This window comes from Amphiura filiformis, chromosome 16 (genome assembly GCF_039555335.1).
Source record: "Amphiura filiformis chromosome 16, Afil_fr2py, whole genome shotgun sequence".
NCBI lineage: Eukaryota > Metazoa > Echinodermata > Ophiuroidea > Amphilepidida > Amphiuridae > Amphiura > Amphiura filiformis.
The window spans coordinates 29,632,826-29,651,552 of NC_092643.1; the positions used below are offsets into that span (position 1 = coordinate 29,632,826).

An 18,727-nucleotide genomic window follows, 5' to 3' on the forward strand; every position below is an offset into this window, starting at 1 on the left:
ATTGCCTAGCGAAATATTTGTCCATTGGTATATGGAGCTTTTCCTCCTCGATAAGGAGTTGATCGCTAGATGAGTGCCTAGCGAAATAGTTCCCAGTGTGTTAAGGGGAACTCTTGGGTTATAGGCGCAACTAGCTTCCCAGTAATTGTTGGGATGCTCGGTCGGGTATTTACTTCGGGCGAAAAAGTTGTCCAGAAATCATTATTATTTGGCTGATTCCAGGGAATTTTCTAAAAAACATTGCTTGAATAAATTATGCGTTCTTTCTGAATGGCTGACAAGAGGCCCAAATTTTGGTGTAAGTGCTTTCGTCATTTCAGTGTCTGGGGATAATTGATAATCTGCCCAAAAGCGTCTCTTTTGATATATATATACCACGTCACATTTGTTTGTGTAATGCCAACTATTTCTTTAAAATAAAACTGCCGTAACAATTTTTAAGTTCATCTTGGTTGTAGATTATTCTTCTAAATGGAAAGATTAAAGACCAATTATAAACTCATGACAAATTCATTTTAATGCCGTAGAGCGGCAGTATTTTTTAATGGAAAGATTAGAGACATAATAATCGACTCAGGACAACTCAATTTTAATGCAGCAGTGCGTCATGCATACCGACAATTTATTTCAGTCGACATAAAAACACATGTTAACACTGCATGACACATTTTTTTTATACAGCTTTAAGCTTTTTTTACAATAAATCATATCAGATATAAATATTTCCAAATACAATATAGCAAATCACAAATTGTGCAGAAATATTCAAAAATGTATGAAATAAGAAACAATGGATTTAACAATAGAGCGGTGAGAAAATGCATTTCTATAGTCATTGTAGTGTTTACTCTCCTATTTGGTATAAATTTGAATTCATCTGCTTACGCCCTAATCAGCTTTTAATATAGTAGAGAGATTGCGATTTCCAAACGTAGCATCGAACGTATAGGCCGACGTGGAATCTATTCAAAATCTCGTCACAGTAGAGTGATTTTGAATAGATTCCACGTCACGTACGTTCGATACGTACGTTTGGAAATCGCAATCTCTCTATTATTTCATAGTTTACTGTGTAGTATTCACAATATCCGTGGTAGGTTTGCTGTTTAAATTTGTATGTAAATTTACACTCTCATCGAGCGATAAACCTTTTATCAATAAAGTGATTTTTATATTTTCAATAGAACAGTATCTGGTACTATTATACGAGTCGCTCCATATATCCCAGCAAACACAAAAATGTTCTTAACACGCTATAATGTGCTATAAACGCGTTTAAGATTTATTCAAAACGTTTTAATAACATTTAAATGTCGGGTTATATAAAGGTCATAAAAACGTCTTTCAAACGTTTTATAGTGAAAATAACCTACAACAATATTTTAAAATGTTATCAAATGTTAGAGTATATAAAATACTCTAACGCGGTTGCAAAGTAATTTGTCAACTCTGAAATAACATTATGTTAGAATTTTTGCACCACGTTTGCAACAATGTTTTTATGAATGTTATGAAAATAACATTCAAAACGTTTTAATAACATTTAAATGTCGGGTTATATAAAGGTCATAAAAACGTCTTTCAAACGTTTTATAGTGAAAATAACCTACAACAATATTTTAAAATGTTATCAAATGTTAGAGTATATAAAATACTCTAACGCGGTTGCAAAAGTAATTTGTCAACTCTGAAATAACATTATGTTAGAATTTTTGCACCACGTTTGCAACAATGTTTTTATGAATGTTATGAAAATGTTTCATACCCTTTATATAACTATACACTTAAAGTTTTCTGTAAACCTTTTGTGTTTGCTGTGGGATGTCAGATTACAGTCGCTTTTTATGTAGCGTCTAGAGTATAAATGCTGCTTCCGTTATGTTTCCAGAGACCAAAGATTGGATCAACCCCCACACACACTCACACACCCCTACCTATCGCACACCCCCTACACACCCCTACTTCATCCCTTACACCACACACACCCCTACACACCTCCTTGCATAATTGTACGAAGGCCTATATATATTTTCGAGGACTTGAAAAATGATGAATAATTTTGTTATAAAAATCCTATGTGTGTCGTTTTGTAATGCCAAGGCTCACAAAATCTGAAATACCGAATGGCTAACAATTTCGGTAATACAGAAAAAAAATCTCACAATATATTAGGCCAACGCATCGAGGACATCATGAGCAAGCCCTCGTATGTAAATATAGTGATGCATACGCATCATCCACAAACATTCACGCATGTGCTCTTTCACAACCAACACCTACCTGCACTCCCCCACACAACACCCATACAACACTCCCACACTTTCATCGGGAGGATTCGAACCTACCTAATAGCTGGTGACTAAGGTATCTGTGCACACTGATGTATGTTCTACACATTAAAGGTGGGCTATATTGGGTTGGCTATAAATACTGACTGGGGCAGGAAATACCGGCTGAGAAAATAGGTATAGGGCCTAAACCTAGGCCTTTAGGCCCACTGATAAAGACCGTCAAGGCAATGGTACGATTCAATCTGCGTGCACACGAGGAGATCACGTGAGCCATGTTATCCGTGTATTTTGCAAGTTGGAATATCAAGAAACCAACAAAAAACCATTAATATACATATCAATTCAAAAGGGTCACTCCATTGGTGAGAAGGGGGTGTTGTAATGATATTTACAAACAAAATGATTCTTGGTTATAATGATAATTTTGAACCAGTCCGGTATTTCCAAGTATTTCTCGCTATATAGACGGATATCTGAGCCAAAAAAGCAAACAAACAAAACACAAAAGAAACAACATCAAAAACAGGTATTTCGCGGTAATCTGCCAACCTGGTATTGTGTGTAAGGAAGATTACATTTTATAAAGCAAAGAAAATAAAACAAAGATGCAAAATCTGGTGCAAAGTATGATGCAAAAGAAATAATAATAATTTCTTGAGAAACGATAATGTCTTACACATATGATTTCACATTATTTATATTTATTTATGACAAAAATTAACATGCTCTTGAAAGACTCTTTGTAGTGATTCTAGAAGTAAACCATGTGACATTTAAAAATGGAAATAATGTGATTATAACAATAATTGTATTAATTATAGTAAGCAACACATATAACTTTTGAATGTTACAATGTCTTACAAGCAACTTTAATTTGAATGGCTTCTAACTACATAACACATTCATCATACGCAGTGAACATACCTTGTGTAAATCCATTTAATATATAATTACAATCTATATTGCACTAAACCCGATTAAATTAATTGTACGTCATGATTTTTTTTTCCAATTTTGCATTTAAGTTATATCATACTAAAAATGGGGCACCAAAGGAGTTAAAGTTTCATAACATTCATGTTCCCGTTCTAAAGCTGATTTTGTCACAAACGATGTGGCTTATGGTTGTCTGCGCAGAATTAATTACGTGGTTGTCTGGCATTTTAAAAATGTGTGAAGTCTTTCTTGTTAATTTTGACAAGATTGAAGACCAAATATAGACTACTCCAGTATCTATAAACGGAAAACCACAACGCGTCAAAATGAACACTACTAAGAATACATTTGTTGCCGTCTTCAGATAAATCATCTGGGAAACATAAATTCAAATTTACACTACAAAATAAACACTCTTGGCTATTATAGTCTTTATACCTTCCTCGAGTCAGTAAAGTAAAATTAAAGTTTGAGATTTTTTTGCAAGAATCTGTTAATCTGTTATGCTGGTTGGATTCCTTTCCTTTATGAAAATGTACAGGCCTACATTTATATACTTCTCATCATTACATTTAGAAGTACAATAAAAACAATATCTAAATAATATTACTGACTCGAGAAAAGTATACAGACTATTTTATACAGTATCGTTTTGCGGAAATGTTTCAAATTAAGCTTTAAGTCCCTTTCCCTCATATATAAAACCACGCATTTAAGCATGGAGAAGATTTAATGCCTCCATTAATAGCCCATGTCGCCAATGTTCCTATGTTCTACATGGTTTCTAACTTAATATCATGTTGCCAACTAACGTATTATCTTATAAGAGCAGACTTTACTCTGGTAACGTCCTTTCATACATGACAAGCGTGTATTTGCTCTTAATTTAACAATTTAAATGCATGGTATTGAAACAAATTTTGTTGGTAAAATCACATCACCAGAATGATTGTAAAATGTTCACGCGGTCTCAACTTATTAGGAATGTTAAACGAATTTACAATACCGGGTCCACAAAGAATAGAAAACCTGCATTATAGGTCAATTGACATATGCATACAAAATTGCTAATCAACAGCCCGGTAATGGAAAATCTACATTGATAGCTCATTTGAAGTAAGTGCACAAAAAAGGTTTGTATGTAAGTGCAGGACAACACACAGGGTTTGAAGGGTATTGTGGAATTCAAAGGTCTAATCAACGGGCTCCTCGAACAGTAAAAATGTGCTTTGATGGAACACCCGGGAGGAATGTGTAGAAAAAGTGGGCACACCGAAACAGTCATCTGCATTGAAAGCACAGGTGAACGGACACGTTTTATCAGCGGGCACGCCGGAAAGGGAAAACGTACATTGATAGCATAGTTGAATAGAATGTATGAAGTTACAATCAACTTTGATGGCACCCCTGGTATAGATGAGAGCATGGGTGATTCTCTTAATGTGACCAATTGATTGTCTGCGTGTGTTAGGCTGCGATCACATAGAAGTATACTATTCGGGTATACGGTGCACGTTTTGCAGGTGCACGCGTGTAGCTTAAATCGAGCAAGGCAATTTCATAGTACCGGGTCACATAAGGCTACGATCACATCTAAGTATACTATTCGGGTATACGGTGCACGTTTTGCAGGTGCACGCGTATAGCTTAAATCGAGCACGGGTAATTTCATAGTACCGGGTCACATAAGAGGGCTATTCGAAAAGGCCGTATACCTGCGTATAGTATAGTATAGTATAGTATAGTATAGTATAGTATAGTATAGTATAGTGGGAATCGTGCGTGTTCTAATTTTGCACATTATGACACCTCATTGAATGCAATGTGACCTCAAGAAGTAAAGTTCCAAGCACTTGATTAGACGAAGGAAATTGGTAAACTGACCTATACTCACTATTCGCTATACGAAATACGCTCATTCGATCAGGCTGAGTTCACATAGTATACTCCTATATGAACGCAGCCTGATCGAATGAGCGTATTTCGTATAGCGAATACCGTATACTTCTATGTGATCGCAACCTAATGGATAAAAAGTTGTGTGACGAAAGCATGCAAGACTTTATAGTTGATCATGAAACACGCACACCAAACACACAGTGATGAATATGTAATAGTTGAATTGCCGATAATGGCAGTCTGTGCTTGAAACGGGTAAAAGAAAAACCATTGTTTCCAAGAATAATTGATGTTAGCGTGTAATAACAATTGTACGCAATAGTGCAATATGTTACAATAATGTGACCATTATTTGAATTATTCTTCATAACACATACGTGACTATCAATAATAATGAATGTTCTTTTGATAAATGCAAAATGAACATTCATTTCTAAAATTAGAGATTGCATACATGTTCAAAGTTACACAAGCTGGATAAAATGGCGCTTTATTTTTAAAATCACAATGCTTTATATTATTACTTCTGGTTATCAATGCAAAGTACATTATAATCATATATATCTACGTTACGTGGCTACTTGTTTGCAAAATGCATTCAAATAGTGTTGCTTAAATCGTGTTTTGTTGGTGCAATATAAAATACATATTTGAAAAAGTGCTGTATCTGAAATATAGATATAATTCTTTAATCTCCTGATAGTGATAATTCACCTTTTCGGTAAATCCCACAACCCTTTGCGAGTACACCTGAGAACGCGTCATTTGACGTCACACCGACTTGCAATGCGCAGTAACGATGTTCCATAAACGATGTGCGCATCGGCGCAGATCGGCGTGACGTCAAATGACGAGTTCTCAGGTGTACTCGCAAAGGATTATGGGATTTACCGAAAAAGTGAATTCAATCAAATGAATGCACATGTCTCACAGGCCTATACAAATGACAAAGGCACATACGTACAACAAGAGCAACTTTTGTACAAAGATAAGTCGAACCTTTATGACAATGTTTTTGTATCACGGTTTTCACAAGCTTTGCTTTCTTTCGACTCAGTCATACTTTTCTTGACTTAATAACTTCCATTTTCTGACTTCTATTACTAATAGATTTTTGTATGCCAAATCCACTCAACCAATGTATCATATCTTCCATAAGGGATGTGGATTTCAACTGGAATAACCCATTGTTTATTTGTAAAAAATGTTACGTCCACTCTGTATGCTCGACTGACATGGAATGAGTCCTTAGCGACAAACTAGCGCTGAGGGCCTGCCCGCGAAACTATCACGTGACTTCACTACGGAAGGCCATTTCAGTCGCCGGGATAATTGTATGTTTTATTTGACAAGCAAATTAAACTGCATTTTGTAATGCTTGTGTTTATCTTAATTGCAATTACAGGAATTTTACATGAATTACATAAATAGTGAATTGAAAGGAAGCATGGTATTTTGTTTACATGTGAAAATGTGATGCCATTTGTTGTCAAAAAACGTCCGTTTTGTTTCTGATCCCGGACATTAGTTCCAATCGTTTTAACATATTATTTGGCAAAAGATTCATTTGAATTTATTCATGCGATGGGACCTTTGTTAGAGATTTGCCACCAGATAAACAAGTGACTGGTTAATTATTCAAAGACTTCAGCAAGTATCTCATTATTCAATATATTTTGTACATTACACTATTAAAAAATTACACCCATACAATCTCTTATCTTACAGACAATATGACGTCTTATAATTTCTGTACATCAATACCCGTTTGTCTTTTGCGCCATGATTTATTCGTTTAAAATGTGATGTTAGTATAACCACCATAAATGTGACCTGCTACCACAAAATGAGCGTAAAGTCGCAAGTTGGTAGTTTTGAGACACCCTGCTGAGTTGATGTTCTTTGCTTGCCACGCACCTGCACAAACCACTCATAAAGGACAGATCGACATACTATTCGCTTGAACAGGTGCGTGTGAAACAAAGAACACCAACGCAGCAGTCGGATGTCTCGAAACTACCAACTTGTGACTTTACGCTCATAAATTCGTGGTATTAGGTCACATACGAGTATATGTGATCAATCAAAATGAGTTAGGTGTCTGTAACAAAGTAATAGGTATGATTTCTATGCTTAACTTATTTAGGTTTTTTCAGCATGTTTAATAAACTAAAATTGTCATATCTCGGGATTCACCGACCGCAGAAAAGAAACATTTGGTTTCATTAGAGAGATTTTGATTTCCAAACATAGCATCGAACGTACGTGGAATCTATTCAAAATCCCGTCACAGGAGAGTGGTTTTGAATAGATTCCACGTACGTTCGATGCTACGTTTAGAAATCGCAATCTCTCTATTCTGTGGGAGTCACGCGTCTGATTCTGATTGGGCAGCAAAGCATAAGCAATTATTAAGAAATACAATTTTCTTGTATTGTCTGGCAATTGACACATCTTGCTTGATCGCATGTTCTTATCATAGTCTATCTGGCTTCCTCGATACACTAGCTTCCGTGTGTTACACGCGCGATCAAAGGCGATGTATCTGTAGAGCGCAGTCACTTCGCGCTATATCACGCGCTACAGATCTAGCGATGCACTGCCTTTGATGCGGGTGTTTATAAAACGGCGATGCTACTCGATGAAGCCAAATGGACTATAGGTAAATTTTTAATCTAAGTTATATTGCGATTTGCAAGTGTCCTTGCTGCGCCTAGATATCTACAACCCACTATGGATGAAATTTTTGGATATAGAATGGTTTGAATTCCAAAATCTTCCTCAATTGTGGTGTCGGTTTCAAATGGGATAACCCAATCAATATTTTGCAAATTGAATCTGTCCTGACCTTTTTTTCCAAGGCATTTCGTAACCGTAAGCCGCAGGGATTGACGTGAGACATTAATAAGGCGCTATATTAAGATTGTTATTATCATTATTATAATAAAGGCAAACCGCAGTTTATCACTCATCTCTAATATTTCGCACACTTTATACCTTTCCAATTGGAAGATTTCAGTATTATTTAAACAGACAACAATTAACGAAAACCCAATGTTGATTTAACATTCCCAGGCGTGTATTGGGCTATTCCGTTTAAAATCCACACTACCGCTGTGGGAGATTAGGAAATATCTTCCACATGGGGAGTATGTTTTTCAAATGTAATTGGTCAGGGTCAATCATTTTGAACCCTGTATTATGGCTTAATCTTCCACAACTGGAGTGCGTATTTCAAATGGAATTTGTCCAATTTGTCTATTCTAATCAAAATGCAAACTCCCTCTGTGGAAGACTTCAGCTAAATCTTCAACAGGGGTAGTGTATATTTTAAATGGAATGTCCCATTTCAATCAACCGTCTAGTCAATTAGTCCAGGCTATAAGGCATGTAGAACCTTGGATTTCCCGATTAAAACAAATATGCGAAGTGATGTTGACGATGAAAGGGTCCGATTTGTTACCTTGGTAAGAAAATATTGAACAGACTATGTTTGTATAATCGGGATGATCAATTTTCTCCGCATTTCCCAACATTCCATGTACAGCAGCTGGCACCCGGCGTTTATAACGAGCCGTTGTTGTATATCTCACACAAAAATACACAAAACAAAAGCCTTGAAGTCAAATCTCTTCTAAGGGTACCAGCAAACATTGGTTTCACCAGAAAAGGTCTCCAGCGCCCATTCGCCCATATAAATTGAGTATAAGTTTGAATTCGTCTTTGCCAATTTTTCCATCTGAATTAGAATCACACATCTTCACAATTTGATCTCTGTAAATGTCTATCTGATGCGACGAGTCCTGCATGCAAGGAAATTGAATATTGGTGGAGAGTAAGAGTCTCATATCTATATATGGGATGGGATTTATCCCCATGAGAACTACCTGCCGATTGGCCAAAAAGAAGTTATCATTATCAATTGGACCAATCAGCAACATTATTAGAATAATTTCACCACACAAAAAAATTGGGGTGAATTATTTGCAAGACTCCATTCTGATTGGTGATTAAAGAGAGGATATCATGTAATTGACCAATCAGAGGCAATGTTAAATCGGCAGGTAGTACTCGGGGATTTAAGGACAATGTCACAAATTGTGGGTGGGTTCAAATTGTATGGTACTAACCTTCTGAAAAAACAGCTGCCATTGGCGAACTCACCACTTTGGTCAACGGCTTCCTTAGACGCCATCATAGACAAGCACACCAAACAGATTCACTGTTTGTATTGGGTCGTAGATAAATATTGTTTATATATTCAGAACCACATATTTAATAATCATTAATCATGAATCTGATGGTATTATATAGCCTACTTAATACTGACAATAAAGTTTACAAATATACCAGTACAAAACACCAACACAATTTCATTATATCGACAACTTTGATATTCATAAAACTACTTTAAATACCATATAGTTACGATACATTATGTTTTGTTTGTTTTTTTGCACAAAAAGATGCAAGATCAAGATTAATTCTGAACTCTGACCTAAAGGTCAAAAGGTTAGAATTAACTGGATACAGTATAGGCAAAGTACAGAATACCAACAGCTTTAGTGCTATGTGCAGACATTGCAGCAACAGCCGAGAGAAAGCGTGAAGACACAATGTAAGAGAAAGTGCACAGTGTGAAAACAACAACTAAACCAAGAATTCTAGATATCTGAGGGCACAGTGCAACAAGCCTCATCTCAAATAGCTGCCCTAGGTAATGTCACTATAAGCACAATTGTATTTATACACAGCATTACACAAGAGAGCTAATGAGGCTTTTTTGCATTAAGCCCTCTTATTGTGCGAATTGTGGGACAGTGAGTGTGTACACTCAAGTTATACAACATAAATGAACCAAACAAGATTACAGCAAAACATATGCTATTCTTTTTCCTGTTCAAGACTTAAAGACTGTTCAAGTTTTGCAAGAAACGTGTATAATTATAATCAGTCGCTTTTATATTCTGCTTTATTTCTTCAGGTTTAAGGATATCTGTGATCTGATGGTAAACCCATTGACTTTCAAATTTATCGTAAATTAGTAGCTAAACACGTTTTTATTAACTGTATACTTTGTGTTTTAAATTCACTTGTTTAACTGGTGAATTCATAATCAAATTATATTTTGATCATGTTCATCTATCAAGTGACATTAGTCACCGATTTCATTAACTTAACGGACTTCAGTAATCTGCCCGTTGTCCGGAAGTATTGCTGATGATAATTATACACTTTGATGCCCTGATGTAGGCTATTTCTGTAATACCGCCCCCACTCGCACAACAAAAATGATCAGAGAATAGTTATAGACGGGTTTTGTTTTGTGTTTTATGATAAGGGCCGTTTTTAAAGGAATAAATATGATTTCTGAAATCATTAAGTTTAATTTCAATTATCTTTTGAATGGTGATTAGAGTCGTATTTGTAAGGACAGGTAATGTCTCAATCATTTATCCAAAATATTTTATTAACGGAATATAAAGAAGATACTCACAAAGTTCATTCTAGAGTTCTTGGTTTTACTATATGTATTTTATTACACACACATTACTTACTTCAGATGTGACACGAATGTTAAACAATTCTTACGACTACCATATTACCATTTTACAGCAAACAGTTTGATGTTACTATTGTCACAGAGAAACGTATTGTTAAGCTAACTCTAACTAATGTATAATATCAATTTTGCTTAAAGGGGCACTTCGTGATCTACAGTCTCATCACCTCACTTACTGCTAAAAAAGTTGAGATTTTTATACCGTCAAAAACCTAGGATATAATAATATGCTTGTGTGTAACGTTTTTTTCCAGATTCAGTCGTTTGAAAAAGACGCCTTCCAATTTGCATTTTCTGTCTGTCGCTAGACAGAAATTACAACACTGTGGCATATGGGACACTGTAATACGTGCGCAACTCCCTAATTTAATATCCGAATCAATTGAAATTGATGTATGATGAGAATCAAGAAATGCCCCTTTAACACATTGCTTTATTTCTTGTACCCAAGAAGACAAAGAAACAGAAACGTGTAATTTTGCAATTAGTCAATTTGTTCTAATGTTCTATTTCGGTGGAAAAATCAATGAGAATAAACTTATGTTTTCCAATTATCGTGGGAAAGTGATTGTAGTCAATGCAACGTTCTCTTCATGGCTATATATAAAGAACACCATTGATTGCAAAATTCGTTCCTAATTAACTACATTGCTTTACATTGCTGTTACGTTATTTCTACCGGCTTGAAATCAATTAGCCGCTTTTAAACGCGTGAACACAATTATGATAATGATTATCTATTTACCATTTAGAATCGATTTCAATTTACCGAATTGCGTCAGTTGTATGCAATTTAAACTCTCATTTGAATGATTATTGATTGATTGCAAATGTTCCGGGACTACGATTCTGTTACTTTTGGGTATTCTTGATAAATTCAATTTAAACGAGTTTTCAACAGACAAGGCAAGAGATCGATTAACAGCTAATTATGTTGACTCTGATGGAATTTAAATATAAAATCAGTGGACAAATATTGTGTATAAAATCTAGTATTGTTTATTCTAATTAAATACTAGTATATCTGTGCTGAGTTTTATTCCGTGTAGTCTTATCATGCTACTACTAAGTAATAGTGCTGTGCAATATATTATTTTACACTTAATTTGGTTTCATATGGCAGTACAGCTGATTCATGCTTATTTTATCAATTCCCAGCATGCAACATACTAATCCCTTTTAGCCAGATATCTGGCGATATGAAGTATAAACCTTACTTAAAGAAATTTCAAAGTGGCTTCGGTGACAGACTGGACATTTATAAGGAGACTAAGAGACTCGTAATTTTAATATTTTTTAATATGATAAAGAATTTTCTAGCAAACTGCGCTGCCAATTGCTTTAAGCAGTTTCATGCCCTGCGCGCTTTAATGCGCACTCCAATTTGTTTACCAATTTTAATTGAATTAAAGTACTAAAATAAAATAAAAAGTCACTAGTTTTAATTACATCGGTTGCTGTTCTTACCAAAATGATTCATAATTTTATCGGTTTGTTTCAAACCTAACCTAACCTTAAGTTTTGGAAAGCCTCTCAATTATCTCTATCGTTTTTGGTGGTATAGTGCGTTTCCAGTTGGCGGGTTGTCAATGCATACGAGCTGCACATCACCGATTAAAGTTCAAGTAATCACCAAATGTAAAACACTGTCATATGCTACTGTTAAAGTAGCTCTATATTTTTTGTTGTTCTTGCTTTTTGTGGCTAGTTTTTAGCTTTTGATTTTTCATCAATGCATACGAGCTGCATATAACTGATTAAGGTTCAAAGATTAATGCGCTGATATTTGGTATGCACCTTGAAATCACCAAATGGCTTTGGCTAGTTTTTACCGGCTTAGTGTAGCATCTTTTCAGTTTTGCCGTCCTATTGATTGATTGATTGATTGATTGATTGATTGATTGATTGATTACCCGCCACTGCGTTACACTTTTGTATTCTTGTCATAAAGCCGTACATTGCGAATATTAGATTTTTCTCCATATGAAAGACAACACAATTCCACCGAGCCACTTTTGCAACTTTAAATATACCGATATTTCCAATTTTATAAAATACAAATATTTATAATTCAAAGACTCAACATCGTCCAGGTGGATCACAAAAGTTAATAAAAAGTGAAAAATTCATCTTACAAAGAGCTAAAGTTATAATAATTAATCTACATAGTTCATCTGATCATTCAACTGGCTGTTCTCTTGTTGTTTATTACAGCAACTCAACATCAGTGTGAAGGTTGAGAATCAGCTTAAAGTCCTCTTTGTCTATCCTACCATCATCATTCGAATCACACATTAGTACAATTTGCTTCTTAAATGCGTCGATTTGTACGGCAGATAAGTCGTCCTGTTCAAAAATCATAAAAATAATATATAGCATGTAGGACATGTAGGATGGGAGTTTTACTCTATTAATCCAGGCATTCTAGGATTTTTTTACTTTCAACTAATTGCAATATAATTTGTTTTCAACACAATGCATATCTATGAGGTCACCAGAACATTATATTAAAAGTCTAAAAAGATCTAATTTACATGAAACCAAAATGCAGGAGGCAAATTTTGAACTTTGAACGGAACAATACTAATACTAATGTATTCCTCTTATAAAAATATGAGGATTCAATAGTGATATTTCACCTTCATGTCTATAACTCGAGAACTGTATGTCGACCAAACTACATATTTTATATCGGTACAGTTGAACCAGAATTGACTATCTTGGGCATCTTTCCCCTACAGTGACTTTTTATGACCTCCATAAGTGGGGACCTCATAGAAACGTAAATACACTAAGCCAAAAAAGAAACTTATAATTTTTCACAAGGTCATATCTTAAAATCCTGTGCATCAAAATTAATCAAAATCACACACAAGATTGCCTCAATACTCTACTCTAAACACATGTCAGTAACCAAGCAGTTGTCCAACTGACGCAACAGCAAAATGAACTGATATGAACAAGGTCCTTGCACAGACGATGAGTAAGTGCGTGAAAAGCAGAAAGCAGCACCGCTTAGTAAATTATCATTTGTTCAATGATTCTCACAGATTTCTTTTGCTGGGTGCCAATTATTGGGCTGTGAATGTGGTCCAGGAATCTGTTCCATATCAGTGCATTTTGCTGTTGTTTCAGTTGGACAACTTCTTGGTTACTAACATGTGTTTAGAGTAGAGTATTGAGGCAATCCTGTGTTAAAATTTGGTTAATTTTGATGGACAGGATTTATGATGTGAAAAATGAAAAAATATACGTTTCTTTTTTGGCTTAGTGTAGTAAAAACATCCTGTTGCAGTTAGGTCCAAGTGAAATCTAGGCGTGGAGGTATGGAATTTAAGAGGATTAAAGTAAACTAAATCTTACCGATTTAAATATAGGTTTTATGGCGATATGTTGAACAGAATTAATTTTGGATTATTGATAACATTTGAACCAAATTTCTTTTAATATAATATGGAGGATGAATCATAGTATTTACTATTTTGCAAATGGAATACAAAGGGGGAACAGGAAGGTCGGATTGGGATTGATGATACAACACTTAATGACTGATGGTCAAGTAAGAAAGTAGATAAGAATACAAACAAGATGAATCTAATTATTAACCGAAAGTTTTAACATGTAATAATGAAACTTTTATAATATACATCCCCGGCATACATCATTTAATGGCGCTTTTACGGCCATGTTAGCTTTCCCAAAGCTGAAATATACGACTCTCAATTGTCTATAAAACTTTTAACTAAACACATACGAAGCTATCGTACCACACCATCTACTATATCCGGCAATCTGGTGCAGTTTGCAAGTTTATTTGCAATATCATTGCATAAGCACTGCAACATCTAATACAATATGCACTATCACACACCAACATCAAAAAAGTATACTAATATCACATTGAGCACGAATGATATTCCAAACATGTTATGAATGCACAATTTGGTGAATAAGCCTGTTAATATGTAATATTTAAATTCACAGCCATTCCTTATTTTAGCATGTAAACACGAACGATTTTCACAAAACATGATTTTTTTATACTCACTACATCGGGTTCCATAAGATCTTTGATAAAGGCATCCAATTCACTACCGTCCAGATAACCTGTTCTACTCTAAAAGTGCCAAATAAATAAATAAACAAGAAAGAAAGAAAAAAGAAATGGGAGGAAAAACAAGGAAATCTTACTTTTGATTCAACAATAGAAATGATGAAAATCTTTGTATGTCTCATATAGTTGCTTAGCGTGTGGTTGCAAAAATATAGCAAACATAATATTAAGACAATCTGTTGAATTTACCAGCCGATGCCCTTCTCACCGTTGAGGGCGCTTTTTATATCATTTAGTATACATGTATGGTAGGTATTTCGATTCGGTATTGATATTAAGTTGGGTCTATTTTTACATTTTTAGCACAACACAAGAACAACAACATTAACAATAATAATAAAAATAATAATAATACCAGCCGATGCCCTTTTTACCGTTGAGGGCGCTTTTTATATCTCTTTCGGAGGCGAAGGAGCGTTGTGATTTCAATGTCATTTAGTATACATGTATGTTAGGTATTTTGATTCAATAATGATATAAAGTTGGGTCTTTTTTACTTTTTCAACTCAACACAACAACAACAACAAAATAATAATAGTAATAACAATAATATTATATAATAATTATTAATACTAATAAAAATAATTTAATAATATCATCCGGGAATATTATTTTTGTTTTTATTATTAATATAACAGACTGCTGTTTCTTTCGTGTGACATTAACTTATAGCTTGACGACAAGTTCAATGTAAACATCTTTAGTTGTAACCCAGAGACTACCCAATAGAAATTTCCTCACTTGTTAACTCACTCTCCTAACAAACTCACACTAATGATTTACTTTACGTATCACTAAATACCAAGCAACGATCACGATCAGTCAATTTCGTAGTCAACTTTTTTGGCAGTTTTCACAGTACCTTGTCATAGTAATTGAATGTATCATTGAAGTGTTTCACTTTATCCCGTAGTGACATCCCCTGTAGGGAAAAATAAGAGTTGTGGCGTAAGAAACACATAGCAAAAACGAATAACTTACAGGAATGTAAAAAACAGAATAAACCAAGTTATACCAACTACATGGATTCACCATAAAACTGTGTTACTTTTATGGGTTTTTTTTTCAAATTTGGATACATAATATAAAATACAATGCACTTTTCTTTCATGCAGCACTGCACTGAATGAATTGATGTCAGGGGGGAGCAAATAGTACTTGTGACCTCACATCCTATCGTTATTATCATTCAATTATGTTAATAATATTCTCTGATATGATGTCACAGTCTATTTAGTGATTATACTAAGATGACCAAACAGGATTGTGAAATATTATAGTTGGCAGCGCTTGACAAAGTATACCTTAATAACAAATACGTGAGGCTTAGTGTGACACACATCAAACAGCTAAACAAACTTTAAAATTGATAAGAATTCTTTCCTGTGTTACTTTTATGAGAAGATTCAATCATTCAAGTGCCAGATCTGCGTGACTATGCAATCCCAAAAAGACATGCGTTGTTTAATGTGTGTCCGTAGTATAGTTATAAAATTGTGGTAGACAAGTGGAAACAGTTTGATTGACGATCCTAACGGGTAGACCACTTTCACTTTTTCATCATAAACGAATCAATTTCAAAAAAACCAAGACAAGGTGTACTTATGCTGCTGTGCAAATGTGATGTAAAATATCATTATATAATGCAGCAGCGGAAATAGACGAACTTAAAAACGGATTAAAATGAATAACATGTGAAATGAGCGATTCCAGTTGAAATCCATCAATACACCCATGGAAGACATGACCTTAATTTCCCACACAGGGGGAGTAGATTTAAAATGGAGTCATGTATTCAGGTAACACCGTTTGAAATGAACACTCCCTGTGTGGAGGATTAATGTCATGTCTTCCATAGGGGTGTATGATATCAAATCGAATAGCCCGGTGAAGGGGAATTGGGAAGAAATAACAAACCCTGGATAAGTTTTATACTTTTATTCCCAAATTAACAAATTCGACATAGTATTTGAATGGCATGGTGGATCAGCATAACACTATAATGACAGAGTATAGGCATATTCAATTGGTAAGTTTTTTTAGCGGGTTTATGACTGTCAAGGTTTCGTCAGGAGTAGCTCTGACTTCTTCAGGACACAGTACTTAAGAATGAGACATGTAGTAGGCCACCCCTTGCCTACTGGTGGCTCTGAAAAGAGCCGTTCACCAAAGACTGCCCATTATCAACAGAGAACAATCAGACCTCGCCTATCTGCTAATGTAACAGGTTTGATGGCTCTGAAAAGAGCCGTTCACTGAAGACTGCCCCTTGTCAACAGAGAACAAGGAGACATCACCTATCCGCCTATGTAAAAGGTTTGGTGGCATTGAAAAGCCTATCGTAAAAGCCTATTCCACAATTTATAGGAATATTACCGTAATTTTTTTGTAATAAGCAACATAATGGTATCGCGAGATGCTTGTCTCCTGACAACAGACCAATTTACATCTAAAACAAGCTTAGGTGATATATAGAGCTTCGCGCTCGTTATTCGAGACTGAGCCAAATGTATATTTACCATCTCAAGGTAATACCACAGTAGTCTGTTATTATTATTATATTGATTATCATTTAATGACAATATAAAGGGCGCCATTTTGTCATCCCTAGATAAATCCCGAGATAATTAGCCCAAGTCATCCTTAAATCGGAGCTGGTAATTTAGAATGAAGGTTTGTTTTGAAATACTCAATATTTCAAAATTAACAATAACATAAAATGAAATAAAATCCCATGCATTAATGTCATGACAGTTGCGGGTTAGTTGGATAAAATGACAGTAATGTTATGTTTGATTATATATTTGGTACTTTACTATCCACGTACACCTTTCTGTTGGAGGCAAGAAAAAATTCAAAAGAGGAGTAGGAAAATATTGTTAACTGGTTATGGAAATAACATTAAGTATATGATTGTTTTTAAAGAGTTTTAAGAGAAGAGTATGATATACAAGAAATACTGAAGATATCATTTAGTCAGGAAAATGTATTGTTAGTTTGAAGAAACATTTAATTCATTGAGTTATTATATTTAAGTAGAGTAATAAAGCTTCAAAAGAAACATATTGACAGTTATGGATTTGATTTGTTTCTTAAAAACTTATGATAAATCTTTCTTTTCCTTTTAAAATACAAATGAGTTACTAGCCGTACATTGGATATATCTAAACCCATCCCAAAAAGAAAGTATCCAGTTTGATTTTGGTCCATAAATCAAAGACGGAGTCTTAAATCAAGACCTACCAAAAGTATGTTAAAGATAAATTTATTCTGCACAGTTTGATACCTCATCTGTCTAAATCGATGCAGAATTGATGACACAATGACCTTTTAAATGCACCTACCCAGGATTTTAAAGTTGCAGTAATTCATATTGATGTGGTTTTCCTGCTTCTCAAGTTTCTTCATAAAGGTACACAATAACAGAGACTGTTTGACTTCACTTTATGTGTTTTATTGAATATAGATGGTCTTTTACTCTTTTCTCAATGTTTAACCCTTCACTCTTCACACTCAATATCTGGTAACTATGTCCTCCTGCTGCACCAATGACTGCCAGACATCTGCGGCGCAGGCTCTCAGTGAAATAAAATGAATCACTAGCAGGACCAAATCAATAGCAATTACTGCAACCTTTAAAATTGAGGGGATTGCTTTGAAAAGGTCATTGTCTCATCAGTTTTACATTGATTTGGAACAAATGAGGTATCAAACTTTGCGGAATAGATTTATCTGCAACATACCTTTGGTAGGCCTTGATTTGACACCCCTTCTTTGATTTATGGACCAAAATAAAACTGAATACTTTCTTTTTGGGATGTGTTTATTTTATAATAGCCCATGATTCCATAAAGAAGAATACAACATGCTAAGATAGGCCAAGACATTATGTTATTCGTAAAATGTTTCCGTTGTGCAACTTAC

At 34.7% G+C, this 18,727-nt stretch overlaps 1 protein-coding gene across 2 annotated transcripts in view; it reads right to left on the reverse strand.

Annotated features, from left to right (window-relative positions):
* Nucleotides 1-587: 587 nt before the first annotated feature.
* The window catches only part of LOC140135852 (calretinin-like), a 176,979-nt gene continuing 158,839 nt past the window's right edge, over nt 588-18,727 (reverse strand). The window contains exons 9-11 of one of the 2 annotated variants that reach the window (XM_072157491.1): nt 15,666-15,725; nt 14,738-14,806; nt 588-8,929 (exon numbers count right to left, since the gene is read on the reverse strand). In XM_072157491.1, coding sequence (XP_072013592.1) covers nt 8,786-8,929; nt 14,738-14,806; nt 15,666-15,725 — 273 coding nt within the window. In that variant the 3' untranslated portion in view covers nt 588-8,785. Of the gene's footprint in view, nt 8,930-10,631; nt 13,036-14,737; nt 14,807-15,665; nt 15,726-18,727 lie in introns of those variants that run through there. The other variant, XM_072157492.1, reaches the window with a different exon arrangement.